Source organism: Cololabis saira, chromosome 17 (genome assembly GCF_033807715.1).
Source record: "Cololabis saira isolate AMF1-May2022 chromosome 17, fColSai1.1, whole genome shotgun sequence".
NCBI lineage: Eukaryota > Metazoa > Chordata > Actinopteri > Beloniformes > Belonidae > Cololabis > Cololabis saira.
Genome location: NC_084603.1, coordinates 25787970 through 25805380, shown reverse-complemented (window position 1 = coordinate 25805380; position 17411 = coordinate 25787970). Strand labels below are relative to the sequence as shown.

General features: G+C 45.6%; 1 protein-coding gene across 1 annotated transcript in view; it reads left to right on the top strand.

The window, feature by feature from the left end:
* Positions 1-2181: 2181 nt before the first annotated feature.
* The window catches only part of LOC133463649 (serine protease HTRA1A-like), a 35866-nt gene continuing 20636 nt past the window's right edge, over positions 2182-17411 (top strand). Inside the window, exons 1-3 of the mRNA XM_061745298.1 lie at positions 2182-2805; positions 15931-16030; positions 16518-16722. Coding sequence (XP_061601282.1) covers positions 2340-2805; positions 15931-16030; positions 16518-16722 — 771 coding nt within the window. The 5' untranslated portion in view covers positions 2182-2339. The remainder of the gene's footprint in view (positions 2806-15930; positions 16031-16517; positions 16723-17411) is intronic.

Here is a 17411-nt window from a genome sequence, read left to right as displayed (position 1 = left end):
GCTCACGCCCCCCTGCTTGGAGAATGGGTGTTTCTTAGACGAGGTTGTTTTCATCTGCACATTTTCCCACCATTTCTCGCCTGTGGATTGACACTTAAACAGGGTTGTTTGATACTCCGGAGGACTCCCTGATGCTCGTTCATCTTTACATCAGCCAAGAAAGTGTTTTGTTACGCATTCAAATGATATAAGTCATTTTTATCTCTCGGATATAAACTGTTTCATATGAAATCCGACTCTCCTGCTGTGTCCTGTACTGCCCCCCCTCAGCCCCCCCACATCCCGGTGCGGCCCTGTAATTGCCCTCTACATACTACTACTTGTGTTTCCGTGATCTCTGGTGCACCACGGGGGTCTCTCTCTCTCTTTTACGGCGCTGATTTACACCAGCAGTTTATTGGACTCTCAAGCCTGATTTATGGTTCCGCGTTAAATCGACGCAGAGCCTACGGCGTAGGGTATGCCGTAGTTGCGTTGATGTAACGCAGAACTATAAATCAGAGGTCACAGTTCACCACAGACTCTTAAATCCAAACAGAAATCTGCTGTGCGCCGGACTCGTACGCATAAACCAAAGATCTGCGTCTTTCAGCTAAATACTGAGAGATAGATGGCTTTTTGTTTGTTTTATGGCACGGGGAATTAATAAGAATCCAAGTGTTTCTGTCGCCAAGTGATTAACACTTAAACCTGGCAGGCCGCGTGTTAAGATAATGTCTGACATGTGTTTCTAAAACTCCATTTAGTTCCTAATAAACGGATAAATAATGCCCCCTTTTCCATTCTTCATTTTTGGCGCGAGAGAGAGAAAAATCTGGCATGTGTGCGTCCATAACTCCCCCAACCCACCCAACCTTTTCCACCCCTTTTTTCAAGTGATCCACGAGGCTTGTGTTGGTTCCAAGCCTGACTAATTCATGGGAGAGTAGTAAAACGAGCAAACAAATAAAGTGTAAGGAAATAGGTCTGCGGGGTGGAGGAAAGAGCAGCTCATGTGGGCATCCTGCTCCTTTCCATTAAACGGATTTTAATTGCGTAATTTAGTTTTTAAGCACTTGAATCAATGCCATTATCAGCAAACAAATCCTGGTGTAATGAAAGCTCATATGTGTGTTTGTTACAAGTCAAAAGAGTAATAGCCTTGAAGTTGAAGGATGTTCAGAGTCTTAATTCCACCCAGTGGTTAAAAGAGATGTCTTCACACCTCGTATTAGAAAAATGAACATACATTCTAAGAGGTAAAGTTGAAGAATTTAATGACATGTTGTCACTCTTCTTATATTTTATGGACAATCTGCCCAATGATTCTCATGAACAAAGATTAGATGACAGTTAATTCTTTACTTTTGATTATTATTACAAGTTATTTTATGTATTCACATATTTTCTGTTGAGTACTTTTGCCGAGGACCTGGAAAAAAACTAATCCCGGTGTATTTTTCATTTCATTTATTCCATTCATGGTATATCTTCTTAACAATGTTGTACAAAATTCCATGAAGTACACATTATCACCATGAAAGAAAAGGAGCAGGAAGAAGAAAACTTATGATACCTGCCCCTCTCTGTTAATACAATTACATTGACTTGCTGAACACCAATCTATCTATACATATATAAACAAGAAAACAAACAAAAATACCACTCTTCTATCTATTTTTTTTCTCTTTCTCCTTCTTCTTTTTTGTAGGCACTTATCTTTTCTTTTTTAAACATTTTCTTAAGCTGACACAAACTTGTGCAACTTTTCAGTTCCTTGCTTTGTCTATGCCATAATTTTACACCTGTAACAGAAATACACATTTATATCCCCACCAGGGGACCGTTTACTTATAGTAACTTAAATATAAAATGTGCCACAAAGAAATCAATAGGCATCACTTCCCCTCACAACTCCAACCCTGAGCTTTTCCTCTCATCCTCACTCCTCGGAGGAGAAACTCATGGATGTATTATAAACTGCACAAACGCCGCTCTTCCGTGCTGCGCGTCACTCTTACGCACCAATCACGGCTCCGGGTCCAAATGAGTAGAAAGTGAGTTGCCTGCGTGCGTAAAAGGCTGATTTATAGTCCCGCGTTACAACGCAGAGCCTACGCCGTAAACCTACGGCGTAGACCCTGCGTCGATTTAACGTGGGACCATAATTCAGGCTTAATGCGGTGCCAGCGAGAACATCGCCGCGCGTAATTGGTTGCGCAGAGATTCTCTTAAATAACTCAAAGCTGGAACGAGTCTCCCCCTCCTCCTGCACTGCCGCTCTCTCATCCCACAACACTGCAACTAAACTCCGACCTTTCGTGGAGGTCTGTTTAACGCTTTTTTTCCCGTTTTGGATCATGTTTTGGCCACTGCTTGTGTGCGTAATCGTAGCCGGCGCGTCGGTGCCGGCGGGGGCGCAGGTCTCCGGGAGCCGGTACGTGGTGGGGTGTCCGGCCCGGTGCGATAAGTCCATGTGTCCGCGGCTGCCGGCGGAGTGCGCGGCGGGCCAGACCCTGGACGCCTGCCACTGCTGCTCCGTGTGCGCGTCCGGAGAGGGCGAAGCCTGCGGCGGCAGCGGGAAGCTGGGGGACCCGGTGTGCGCGGAGGGGCTGGAGTGCTCGGTCTCCGGCGGGGTGGCCTACAGCATCACGGTGAGGAGGAGAAGCAAGAGCGGGGTGTGCGTGTGCGCCGCCACCGAGCCCGTGTGCGGCAGCGACGGCGTGTCCTACCGGAACATCTGCGAGCTGAAGAGGGTGAGCCGGCGGGCGCAGAAGCTGCAGCAGCCGCCCGTGCTCTTCATCCAGCGGGGAGCCTGCGGGAAAGGTAACAGCTCGCTTTGCCTCCTCATGCCTTTATCTCCAGTAGATTCGATTATTGCAATGCACTTTTTGCAGGACTGACAAAGCAAGTGTTGCATAAACTCCAAAACTTTTTTTTTATTATTTATTTATTTAGGATCCCCATTAGCTGTTACACTTGGCAACAGCTATTCTTCCTGGGGTCCTCAAAATATCATACAAAATACATACAAAAACATTGAATTAAAAATAAAAATACAAAGATTGCAAGATAGAACAGTTCATTACAGCATAAAAAAGTTAAAAGTTAAATTACAATATTTTCATTGTGTATAAGAAAGTCCTTCAGTCGTTTCTTAAACTGCCTTTTATCGTTAATTTCTGTAATACATGCTGGCAAAGAGTTCCAGAAAGTCATTGCCCTGTACATGACTGTGTTAACATCCTCATTGCCTCAGTTCTCGGCTTAGGCATTGTGAATTCAAAATGCTGCAGCCAGAATTCTAACCAAAACCAAGAGGTATGAACACATCACTCCTGTTTTATCCTCTCTTCACTGGCTCCCTGTTAAACAAAGAGTAGATTTTAAAGTACTTCTTATTGTTTTTAAATCTATGAATGGCTTAGCTCCCTCCTACATGGTTGACATGCTGAATACATACCGGACAGATCCCTTAGATCATCAAATAAGAGTCTCCTCATCATAGAATTCACTCTAGATCTGCTCATGGTGCTTTCAGTTAACGGTCCCACTCCAACAGTGCCCTCTTTCAAAAGCAGACTAAAAACTTACCTTTTTGTACAGGCGTTTGACTAAACCCTAAATGGTGTGATAGCACTTTTGTTTTAATGTAATTATTGTTGTTATTGGTGTTTTTTATTTTTCTCTTGACATCCTTTTGTCTGTTTCTGTTATTGTAACCCTGTCATTTTGTTTGTTTGTTTGTTTATGTATTTGAGCACATTGAGTCCATGCTCATCATGTGAAATGTGCTTTATAAATACATTTGCCTTGCTTTTGCCTTTAGATCAAGACCCAGGACCATTACCCTGCTTTAGAAACACTTTCTACTAAGATCAAGATTAGTAATACTGTCATCTGAAACAGTTAGATGTTAACGTTTCTTTCTTATCTCCATTACATGTCTTTTCTTCCATTTTTATGTTCACTTTTTTCAGCTTGAGCCCCCCCCCCTCCTACTCTTCACAGGCCATTTGTGGGCTGAAGTTTACACAGATGTTGCAGTTTCAATCTGTATTCAGTGCCACACAATCGCCATGTGTCCTGGGAAACAAGAGCCCCCTTTCAAGTGGCCTTCCCTCTTATCCCTGCATTACAATTAGCCCTGATCAGTGTACAGTTTTTACTTTCGCCGGACCGTATGAAGCCCTCCCTGGTGTAAAGCCCGGTGTTGGCTTTGGGATCAGCTCCCGCATGCATACCCTGCACTCCCATAGTTGTGATTGGCGTGATTGTCTTACAGCTCATGCCATGCTGGTGTACATTAGCTGAACAGAAAGGAATCTACATCTTGATAAATATGAGATAAGCTGTTTTTTTAATTTGGCATTGAAGCAATATTTTGGTATATGCAAGTCTGTGGTTGTGGACCTGTGCTGTGTCAGAGTGTCATTTGAAAAGCATTTCACCCTAATTTGGGTAGTCCCAGTATAAGATGATATAATTCCTGCTTGCTGCCTTCAAACAGCACAGTCCAGTTGAGAATACACACGGCACCGCTTCAATCACCGTGGCATGTGTGCATATTTGTCTTAAAACACCAAACCATTCAGGAATGAGAGATGATCACACACTTGGACTCGTTTGACTACAGGCAGAGATATTGTTTGATTCCCCAGGTTTTTAGTGGGCATGTACTTTAGCTGCAGCCCCAATTCCAAAAAAGTTGGCATGCTGGGTATAATTTAAATCTAGCAAATCTCGTAAACCCATGTTTTATTCACCACAGAGAATGGAAAACAAATCAAACATGGTTATCATGGTGTAGCATCACAGCACCAGAGATGTGAAGACAACAGTTTCTGGAGTTTTGGGAGAGGAATGTTGTCACATACTTGTTTATATCAGATTTGAGCGGCTTAACGGTCCTTTTTGTCTTATTACTTTTCGTTTCATGAGGTGTTTTCCGTAGGTGACAGGTCTGGACTGCAGCCTGGCCAGTTCAGCACCAGGACTCTTCTGCTATGATGCCAATGTGTTTGTAATGGATGCAGTATGTGGCTTAGTATGGTATTGCTAAAATATGTAATGCACAAAGAGATTGTAGTGAAGAAAGCTTGTCAGCATTGATGTTTCCTTTCCAGATGTGCAAGCTGCCCATTCCTTAGAGGCAGGCCTTTGAACTGAACTCTGATAACAAGCTGGATCTGCCCCCTCCTCTTTAGTCTGAAGGATGAGTTGTCAGTGGTTTCCAGAAATGATTTCAAATTTAGATTAATTTGATCACAGGACATTTTTCCTCTTTGCGTCAGTTCACTTTCAACTAAGCTTTGGCCCTGATCTGATATGCTTTCCTCTCTGCTTGAGCTTTGGAGCTTTAGCCTGGGTTGTAGACTTCCAGTGATCTGTCTTCTCTGACTGTGATGTCTTTAAGCATCCCTGGGCCCAATGGATTTCCATTACACAGTCATTCCTGCTTTAACTGTAACAGGAGGGGGACTTGAAGATCACGGGCATCCACAGCTGATTTTAGGCCTTGTCCCATGCCTACAGAGATTTCTCCAGATTCTCTGAATCTTTTGATGATGTCATGTGCTGTAGATAATGCGCTATTCAGTCTCCACAATTTCACGTTGAGGAACCCTATTCTGAAATTGTTTCACAATGTGTAGACAATATTGTTTTGCAGTAGTGAGTGTCTACAACTTACTGTTCAAGCCTTTTTTCTTGATCAACTTTTTTGAGACGTGTTGCCATTATCAAATTCAAAATGAGCGAATATTCCTCATTAAATGGTAAAGTTTTTCACTTTCAACATTTTATGGTTTTCAAACTCTTCTGTGACTTAAATCTGAGTTTTACTGAGATTTACAAATCATATTTTCATTTACATTTAACAAAATGTTACAACTTTTTCTGAGTGGGAGTCAGGACTTTCAGATGTGGGCATCACATGTGCGCTTGAAAACTTCTCAAAGAAGAGCTTCAGCACCTGTTGCCTCAGAGACTTCTTACTTACCTCAAGGCTTGGAAACTTACTGTATTTCCCCCGTCGCGATTCTCAGCTGCTTCCTCTCCCTTCGTTTTTCCCCTCTCCCTCCTTCCCTCCGCTTATCCACTGCTCTGAGTTTCTCTTGTCGGCCATAAATCACACTCGACAGTCACATGAAGGAATTCCTGCCGCAGATTCAAAGCCACAGTTCTTCCTCTGTCAAAGATGGTTTAAACCAAGTAGGAGACACTGAGCAAAGCCTAAAATTAGCAGCCCATATTTTTAGGAAAGGTTTACTTATACATTTAAAAAAGAAAACGTGTGGGCGCACTGGTAGCGCAGACAGTGTCACCACATTTGTTTGTCAGTCTTGTTAGCAACTTACATGGTTAAGTCGTTCCCAGGCAGCGAACCATGTCTGACACAGACTGTGGTGAGTGCTACTGATTTTCCAGGGCACTCGGAGGGGGGTTGGGGTTGGGGGGGGTTGGGGTTCTCAGCTGCAATAAGTAGGGCTGCACGATTAATCGTTAAAAAATCGCGATCTCGATTCCTGCTTGAACGCAATCTCATTTCCAAATGACGACGATTTAAATTTTTTTTTTTTTTTTTTGGATGTTTATTGTTTTTATGTTCAATGTCAGCTGTTACAAAGTTCATGCCAGTCTTTTATCAGGCACCATCATATTTTTTGTAACGTTTACCTTTTGTATCGGCAGCTTCTTAATAGCAGCAAAAGGCAATGGGGGGTTCATCCCAGCCAGAGGAATAATTTGTTGCCTCAGAACTACAGGATCTGTTACAAGTCCCCTTTCTGAAAGGGTGTTCAACTCAGGGAGGAACAAATATTGTTCAAAATTGTTATTGTTTAAATTATTCAAAGGTTTGTGTAAAGAAGACAAGAGATGTTTATTGTTATTATATTTTTGTTCAGCTGTTGCAAAGTTAAAGTAATAAGTGCAATACATTTTATATTGGAAAAAAGAGAGAATCGTGATCTCAATTCTAAGCAAAAAAATCGTGATTCTCATTTTGTCCAGAATCGTGCAGCCCTAGCAATAAGACAAGTCACACCTCAGTAGGTGCATTAGGTGTGTTCTGGTCCACACATCTCTTTTTTTTTTAAAGGAAAGCAGCATCTGTTTCTTTTTGGAGTAACTCTGGCACCAGTTGTGATTACGACTGCACGGTAAGAGCTGCAGGAGCTGAGAGTGAAAAGAAACTCGACCCCCTCAGAGGACACTGAACTACCCTGCAACCTGGCCCCATGTTAGAAAAACATATGCGTGATCTCATTTTATGTCTGGTTATTGTTGTGGTTTGGTATTTTAAAGGACCCAAGTGCAGGGAGAGAGAGGGAGGCCAGAGGCAGGAGTTCTCAAAAACAAAAGGGTTTAATCCAAAAAAAAGGCAAAACACAAGGCGCTGCAGAGCAGGATAAACAAAAACCAGGAACAGGGAAAAACGACGAGGAGCACATGGAGGGAAGAACCAGTACGGACCGACAGGGAACCAAGGAATGACAAGACAAGATATACTGAAGGGATAACGAGACATGACGAGACACAGGTGCGGACACAATCAGGGCAGATGGGACACAGGCGGGGCAAGACAGAACTGAAAGTTACAAACACTGGGGGGAAGTGTCAAACCCTGACAGTACCCCCCCCTCAAGGGACAGATCCCAGATGTCCCCAGAGTCCTAACCCAGGGTGGGCGGAGGGGGCCTGGAGGAGGGCCCAGGCCACACACGGCCAAAGCTCCGGGGGCCGCCCTCGGGACCGAGCAGACCAGCGAGAGAGCTCGGGGGGGCGTCCCCGAGGCCTGGGTCTTGGCGGGGGGCGTGACGGGGATTCCTGGCGGGGCTCTGAGACTGGACGGGACTCGGGAACCTGACGGGACTCGGGAACCTGACGGGACTCGGGAACCTGACGGGGCTCTGGGACCGCCTCAGGAACAGAGGGCTGCGGAACCGCCTCAGGAACAGAGGGCTGCGGAACCGCCTCAGGAACAGAGGGCTGCGGAACCGCCTCAGGAACAGAGGGCTGCGGAACCGCCTCAGGAACAGAGGGCTGCGGGACCGCCTCAGGAACAGAGGGCTGCGGGACCGCCTCAGGAACAGAGGGCTGCGGGACCGCCTCAGGAACAGAGGACTGCGGGACCGCCTCAGGATCCGGGGCTGACAGGAGGCGGGGAGCCGGAACAGGAGCAGACAGGATGCGGGGAACCGGAACAGGAGCAGACAGGATGCGGGGAACCGGAACAGGAGCAGACAGGATGCGGGGAACCGGAACAGGAGCAGACAGGATGCAGGGAACCGGAACAGGAGCAGACAGGATGCGGGGAGCCGGAACAGGAGCAGACAGGATGCGGGGAGCCGGAACAGGAGCAGACAGGATGCGGGGAGCCGGCGTCGGGGGGCAGAGGATCCCCGGAGCTGCCCGAGTGGGAACCCGGGTCCGAGGCGCCGGCTGCGGGGGTACCCGGGTCCGAGGTGCCGGCTGCGGGGGTACCCGGGTCCGAGGTGCCGGCTGCGGGGGTACCCGGGTCCGGGGCGCTGGCCCCCCCTCAAGGGACAGATCCCAGATGTCCCCACAGTCCACATCCAGGGCGGGCTGGGGGGGAACACGGGTCCTCGGAGCCGGCTGAGGGGGGGCACGGGTCCTCGGAGCTGGCTGAGGGGGGGCACGGGTCCTCGGAGCTGGCTGAGGGGGGGCACGGGTCCTCGGAGCTGGCTGAGGGGGGGCACGGGTCCTTGGAGCTGGCTGGGGGGGGGCACGGGTCCTCGGAGCTGGCTGAGGGGGGGCACGGGTCCTCGGAGCTGGCTGAGGGGGGGCACGGGTCCTTGGAGCTGGCTGGGGGGGGGCACGGGTCCTCGGAGCTGGCTGAGGGGGGGCACGGGTCCTCGGAGCTGGCTGGGGGGGGTCCGGAACCATCACCGGAGGAGGAACTCCAGCAGGAGCTGAGGCGTCCAGAACCACCGCTGGAGCCAGAACAGGGGGCGATGCGTCCAGGACCACCGCTAGAGCCAGAACAGGGGGCGATGCGTCCAGGACCACCGCCGGAGCAGGAACAGGGGGCGATGCGTCCAGGACCACCGCCGGAGCAGGAACAGGGGACGATGCTTCCAGGACCACCGCTGGAGCAGGAACAGGGGGCGATGCGTCCAGGACCACCGCTGGAGCAGGAACAGGGGGCGATGCATCCAGGACCACCGCTGGAGCAGGAACAGGGGGCGATGCGTCCAGGACCAACGCTGGAGCAGGAACAGGCTGGGGCTGGCGCTGGCGCCGTCGCTTCCCCTGGGGCTGAGAACCCCCGGGCCCGCCTCGAGCCAGGCGTGTTCCCCAGAAGGGGGGAACAGGCTGGAATGCGTCCAGGACCACCTCGGGAACAGGAAGAGGTGCGTCCAGGGCCCCCACCGGAACAGGCTGGGGCTGGCGCTGACGCCGTCGCTTCCCCTGGGGCTGAGAACCCCCGGGCCCGCCTCGAGCCTGGCAGGTTCCCAGAAAGGGGTCCCCATTTTTCTCTGCCTCTCGGCGGAAGAACTCAAAAAGAGTAATATACTCTTCCGCTGGGTCCATGTTGGTCGGTCCGTTCTGGGTCGGTCCGTTCTGTTGTGGTTTGGTATTTTAAAGGACCCAAGTGCAGGGAGAGAGAGGGAGGCCAGAGGCAGGAGTTCTCAAAAACAAAAGGGTTTAATCCAAAAAAAAGGCAAAACACAAGGCGCTGCAGAGCAGGATAAACAAAAACCAGGAACAGGGAAAAACGACGAGGAGCACATGGAGGGAAGAACCAGTACGGACCGACAGGGAACCAAGGAATGACAAGACAAGATATACTGAAGGGATAACGAGACATGACGAGACACAGGTGCGGACACAATCAGGGCAGATGGGACACAGGCGGGGCAAGACAGAACTGAAAGTTACAAACACTGGGGGGAAGTGTCAAACCCTGACAGTTATATTAACGATGTTGACGAAGTTCATTTTAGCAGAGAAAACTAGGACAAAAATCCTGCTGTGACCTATAGATCTCATTTGTTAAAATGAGCCACTTTTGTGGACTGCACTGTGTTGAATCAAGTCCGCTGCACACATACGGTGCATCTCCACTTACACGATGCCAGTGGAGGAGCGTGAAGCCACTAAAAGGGCAGAATAAAGCGCTGAGAAAGGACACAGTGTCTCCGGTACTTCTGCAGCAATCAGCTGAAAACCCCAAACCCCATTTGTGATTGCCGAGGGTCTGTACTTCGCTTTCATTACTCGCTGATGTTGCACAGTGTTTTCCCCGACTCCAGCCGCTGAGATCTGCTGAGTGTGCACATTCTTCCCGAACTCGTCTTTACTGTGCACATTATGAAAAACATACTTTTTTTGTGCATGTGTCTGAGTTTTTTTTTCTGTGTCGTCCTGTCGGTCTCGTCTCCTCTCCTGTTTCGGTCTGTTTTCCTCATCTCTTTAACTTTTCCCTGCCCTCATTGTCTGCGATTCCCTCGATCATAGTTGCTGCAGATTCTTATCGAAACCCAAAAAAAAAAAAAGCATTTTTAGAAAAGGCTGGCTTGCCTGGGTGGTTGGTCAGTGAATCTGGCAGAAGGATCAGGAAATATTAGGCTAGGAGATAGTCCAAAGAAAACAGACCAGTGATCTATTTGTCCACAAGGGAATCACAGGAAACGCCTTGGATGCTGGAGTTGGAGGTACAGGAACAGATTGATGGAAGCAGAAGAGAGACTTTCCAGGAGTCTAGGTAGCTCACCTCAGTTTCTAGCTGAGTTAAATCATTTGGAGATCTATATCGTAAATGCCATCCATCCATCCATCCATCCATCCATCCATCCATCCATCCATCCATCCATCCATCCATCCATCCATCCAAGGGGAACACCTTGGCAGCCGAGGCTCAGCATGTCAAGGCCCGCGCCTTTGACTGCCACCTAAAACACTTTGGGTCTGAGCTTTACGGTGTTTCCTGCAGTTGGAGGATGAACCCCTGTGACCCATTTGGACTGAGCCCGACCAGAACCCATGGGTGGAGCCCCAGTGACCCCAGAACTTGAGCTCTTGATTTTTAAACCTATTTTTAGTTTCCATAGGAATGGATTGACTCACCCTTAGTCTGGCCCATCCCCTAGGACCAGTTTGTCTTGGGAGAGAGACCCTGCCAGGAGCAATTCCTTTGGACAAAGTAGTTCCTGGAGTCGTTTCGGGAAACAAACTGTTTCACTTCAATAGTGTGCGGACTCGAAGAGAGGTTTATAAAAAAAACAACCCCAATATTTTCTAAAAGGTTTTATTGCTCAGGTCACCAACAAATCACACAAAGTTCATTTCAGTTCCATCCCCGCTCTGAGCATCCTGGGACAGCAGTTGGATTAACAAGAGAGGAGTTTGATCACTGAAGGCGCGTTCTACTTTGGGAACTGCAAGTAAGCCTCCGGTCCCAAATACTTCGTCAAGATAATATGGAACTATGAGATTTGCAAGATATGATGGAGCGTGGTCATTAAGAGCTTAGATGCATTTGCAGTTTCACCAGCTCAGTAACATCTGCTGAGGCATGACCCAGTTTCTCATTGACTCACATTTTCCTTGAGGAGTGGCCTGGTGGTGCGGTGGGCTGCACCTGCTGGTCGGCTGCGGCCTTCCTGAGGAGTTCATCCCATCCTGCTTACCCGTGTGTGTCGAGACGTGCATCCTCGGTTAGCTGGTGTTCCTATATTGGTCACTGAGACATGACAAAGTTTCTGTCTCGCCGCGTTAGCTCTCGCAGGGCGCGACAGTCTGTTTTACAGTGGCAGCAGAAAAGAAATAGTTCCAGTCTTACCTCAGCCTTATTCATTTTTTTAAATCTTTCTTCTTGTATTTTACCACTATGTGAATATACAATGGAGGGAGGCTAATAGGACGCACCAGTTGGGGTGAGGTCTTTCAAAATAAAACAGGAAGTGCTGCCTGTGAACTAGAAAGGAACCGAACACAACCTTGAGCAGCAGCAGGGGTGTAAAAACATTCCCTGACTTAATCACATTCATGTTCATCTATGCATCTGTTGTCAACTTTAATATTCTACACTCATTCTACACATCATATCTGACTCACAAAACCAAAAAATGTCTAAACCATACAAACTGAATAAAGTTGTTGTGTGTTTTGTTTATTCTCAAACGCTGTGAGCCACAGTAGCTTCCTTTATTCACATCGACTTTTCTAAAATCTTCAGGGTGTTTTTGAGGAAGAAAAAGCTGCTTGAGTCCAATAAAACAGCGAGTGCTGGGAAAACTGAAGCAGAAAACTGAAGCAGAGATCTTGAGCTGAGACCCCTCATGTAGAAGTCAATATAGACATGGGAAGGATGAGGAAAGTGAGGCTGAATGTGTTTTAGACAGCAGTCAACAAAAAAATAACTTTTCTTTACTATAAATGACCGCTTCTTGAAATGTTTAAATTGTTTTCCTGCGGTTGATACTTGATGTGACTCCAGAAACAATCATCAGACATCTGATTGTTAACACATGCTTTAACTTTATTTGGCTCTTTTATTAGGAGTTGCTAAACTTCTCCACATGCCTCCCACATGGGGGAAATCTTTACTTTATCACATCACAGTAACCCAGAGCAAGTCAGTCCCTTCTATACATATATCACTTTGTCCTTCAGTTTCCACATAACATCAGATACACTTTTTGTTTGACCCACTTATGTCAGAACTGATCTATCAAATGATCATCGGCCAAAAGGAACTTTTTCCGTTTTGAAGTTTATAGTCTGCACACATTTGGTGCACGTACACGTAGTGCATATACTATATAGACTTGTTCTTTCTTTGACGACTCATCTCAGTCCTTTTGTATTTTTAAACACGTATAAAAATCAAAACCTCCATCCAGTGTCATCTCTAAAGTATTCTAAACTGTGCTCGGCTCACACCCTTGAACTATTTCAGAGACCCATAAATACATCTGGGATTCACTCAGAGCTTATAAGTGACATTTGGGTGTGTGCTTATGCTGATGATTCAGTTTTACTGTTAATAGTTTTATTGCTGCTAAAAGAGACTTAGGAAATGTTTTTCTTAAGGGATTAATATAAGGGAGTGTACACATACGTAGAGCAGATATTTAAACTTGAACAAGACAAGCTGAGTGTCCAGTTTGTTTTTCCTAGTTGGATGGTAAATACCTTTAGTGAATTAAATCCTAACAAAATATATGCCCTAAGTCTGTTGGCATAGTTACAGCTAATGAGGTGATATTCTTACAGAGGGGTCTTAACCCATGCAGTTGCTGTGTTCACATTGTCTGGGAACAGAGGATATGAATGCAGCAACTTAACGGTACATGATTACTTACCCACGGATACATCTGTGAGGTTGATCTCCTAGATCAGTGCTTCCCAACCCTGTTGGTCAGGACACACTGACCTGCATGTTTTAGACATTTCTCTGCTTAAACACACCTGATTGGACCACTGTCAGCTTATCATCAAGGTCTACACAAGTCTGTCAATCACCCACTAATTTGATCCAGGTTTGTCCGTCCAGCCATCTGTCCCAGTTATTATCAGGCGAGGAGTGGGGCACATCCCGGGGAGGTTGCTGATCCTTCACAGGGCCAAACAGAAACAAGAGATAGCCATGAATTCTCAGTCTGGCAACATTAACTGCTTGGCCTGACATGCATGTTTAAATTGTGTGCACCCTAAGAAAATGTACACAGACACAGGGAGAACATGCAAACTCCACACGAGAAGACTGCAGATGATTTTTTGAACTTGGAATCTTCTTTGCGGTTAGTGAAAATGTTTAATCACCACCATGCAACCCCCAAAAACCTCATATCAGGTTTATTATTGATTCTAAGTTGCAGAGACGTGAGCATGTGTTGGTGAACTGTCCATCATTTGCTCAAAAGGACTCAAACACACCACAACCCATTACATTCATGTCTGTACAGACCTGGGAAACTTGTTGTATGCTGTCAGTCATAAATAGATAACTGATTTTCCACATTAGCTTGCAAATCAGTGGTTTATTCCACATTTCTACTGTTTATTTTTATTTTTTTCTACTGTTTATTTAAAGGTGTAGCTGTGTGTTGTTTAGTTGGGATGCCATCAGCATCCAATGGTTCTCTGTGGGTGGTAACTCAGCGTCAGACTTAAAATTCAAACCAGTTCCTCCAAGTTGCCCCAGCGTTTGGTCCTCGTATGTCCAATGAGCAACTGGTGATTAAGAACTTTGCAGCTCAATTACTCCTAGAGATTGTATGTATTTTTGACTGATCAGGGTGCAACTCGAAATGAGTCTCCAATGACGACCAAAGACGATGTCAAACTTAAACTTCTCCAGTCCAGTTGTGTCCAAGCAAGCTTGTCTTGTGTGTCAAGTTGAAACCTTGAACCAGCTCACAGCATCTGAGGCACCCATCAGTTATGCCAAATTGCATATTATGTAAGTAGACAGCTGCTTTTCAGGTTGGCTTTTAAGTCAGATTAGTTTGACAACCAAGTCTTTCTGAGGCCAGTGTAGAAGTGAAATGAAGCAACAATGGCTTACTCAGGCTCTCTTAATAACCAAACTATCTGTAGCGTCTGATTCATGATTTCCCACCCTCTGAAAAGCGACACCACTTGGCCTGCTATCTTTGCAGTAAAGTTGTGTGTCTCCGGTGATAAATATCTGCTCGTGTGCAAGGAGGCCTCCCTCATTGCAACACGGTGAAGTGGAAGTGGCTGGAAGTCTGCACGGACACTCCAGCAACAACACATGTTCTGCACACCGGGCGGGCCCCGTGTGACTGTAATCCCATCAGAGCCGACAACAAACCCCGGGTTTGAAGTGGTGGGGAAAATGATTCCATGACCTTTTTTTTTTTATCTTTTTTTTCTGTGGCACATTTAATGTTCGATTTTGAGTTTAATAAGGAGGATTGAAAAGAAGTGGTTCTATTTGTTTAAAAGCAGCTTCTTGTTTACAACAGCATTATTTTTGCCTTTTTTGTCCAAACTAAACCCTCTCAACATCTCTGAAATGGACTGCAGTAAAAAAATTTTTAAAGATGTTCATGCTACGTCAATTAGATATTTAGTAATCTTTTGAAATGCCCTTTGAAAAAGTTTGCATTTGTGAGTTAAACATCTCAGGATTGTCTTTAGGCGTTTTATCTGACAGTCTAGACTAATCCATTGTTCCTGAGATGCCGGCTTGCCCCCTTACGTGAGCTGACTAATGTTTCATACTGTATAATTTAGCGGTCTCTCCTTATGGCAGAGATTGTTCTCATTCCTTGCATGTGTTAACTTAATTGCACCTCAAGTGGGAAGTCTACTTCTGTTTTTCTTAACCCTTAACTGTAATCAGCAACATCCCAGTGGCATATGGCTGCCTTAAGTTCTTTAAAGTCTGTATTCTGGGAGAAAGTAACGACTGAAAATTGTTCCTCGGCGACAAAATGGTTCAAGGTAGGGTTTTACGGATGAAAAAGCTCAGAGAGAGGTGTTTTTTGAACTTTATCTTAATGGCACTTAATTACCGGTTGGAACAGTTTACATTTCCTAACTTGCCCAACTCTGGAAGGGTGATTCAGTTAATTAGGCAGTCGTTGAGCAGGCAATGTCTGTGCATTTGTATGCGAGTAGTATTATACTTCACAAAAGATCTGTTTTGTCTTAAGAACTTAAGAGTCTGTTTAAGTACAGAGTAAAATAAGGCTAATGTTAGGTATCCATTTGTAATGTTTATGGCCAGAGTTTTGCAAATGACAGTGTGTGATTTTTGTGTCGGAGCGACAGACACTGTCTGGGCCGCAGATGAATTGTCATATTTTCTTTCCCCCCACTTTGTTATGCTAAAGGTCAGTTTTGTCAGGTTCCTGTCCTCACACACAGATCTTACGTCATGCTTTATTACAGTGCATCTTTTCTTTATTTTTACTCCCAAGTGTGTGTGTTTGTGTGCTGTGTTTCCAGCTCAGGACAACCCAGACAGTCCGAGGCACAAGTACAACTTCATCGCCGACGTGGTGGAGAAAATTGCTCCAGCTGTGGTTCACATTGAACTTTTCCGCAAGTACGTGCAGCTTTTTTGTCCGTCTGTGTGTGAGTGTGTGTGGGGAGGGGTCACAGGCTGTAATGGGCACCAGAATTAGCAGCCCACCTGTGCGCTGTACCAGACTGCCGCCGTGGGTTGCTAGTGAACTTTACTTTCTACTTTAGTCTTTCAACTTTTCTTTTTCATGGTTTCATAAGCTCTTTTGCTTTCTTATCTCTGCTTCTCGTTGTTCTGTGTGCCAGCTTGGCTTATAAAGTGGTCTTTTTGAAAAGTCTCCAGCCTTTTTTCTTCACCCCTCATCCATCTTTGCCTCTCTCAGATCATTCTGTGGTTTTTCAACGCTCCCCTTTGAAGACTTCAGAAATATAATAAAGTTACCTTACATGTCTTTGTAGCTGACACTGCTGTCATCTTGCATTGGTTTGCAGAGGAGACTTGTTGAAAGAGAGGAGAGAGCTTTAATCTTCTCCTTCTTCCTCCTACTGTCCTCTTCTGGCGTCCACAGAATGACTTATTCCAAGCGCGAGGTGGCTGTGGCCAGCGGTTCTGGTTTTGTCGTGTCAGAAGACGGCCAGATCGTGACCAATGCCCACGTTGTGGCCAATAAACACAGAGTGAAAGTGGAGCTGAAGAACGGTGCCTCCTATGATGCCAAAATCAAAGATGTGGACGAGAAGTCGGACATCGCCCTCATCCAGATCGAAGCGCCGGTCAGTCAAAATGCTTCTCACACAGACAGGAGTTTGTCCTGCAGGTTTTGTCGTGTTGCAACAATGTTTGTGAAACCTGCAGGTTTAAACAGACACAAGATTCATTCATTTTTTGTTTATTTTTTCCAAAAGTTTCCCACATTTATCAAAGAATTTAATCTGAACTTTTTTTATTCGTTTGAACTGACCTGCATGTTTCAGACGTTTCTCTGCTCAAACACACCTGTCATTCAACAGCTACAAGTAAGCGTATAATCATTTGAAGTATCTTTTAAAAAGTTCAAATGAATACGTAGACATTTCAACAAGTTTACACAAAAAAGGTTTGAGGCCACCTTAGTGAGGAAACATTTTAAGACTTGGAAAATAAAGTCATAATATGATATGAGAGAAGTCGTAATTTTATGAAAAATGAAACAGGAACAAGTTTTAACATGAATAAAGTCGTAATTTTGGGAGAAGTGAGGTGTATTATGACAAGAAAATAACTGATATATAATAAGGTTCAAATTGCAATTTGTATAAGAAAGAAGTCACAATATAATATATGTTTTTCAAACTTTGACAAAGAAAAGGCAAAACTATTTTACAAGACGCAAAAGTAATGAATTCACATGTAAAAGTGTATGATTTCACCCTCAAAAAGTCATAATGTTTTTTAAAGGAAGTAGGATAAGAGAATAAAGTCA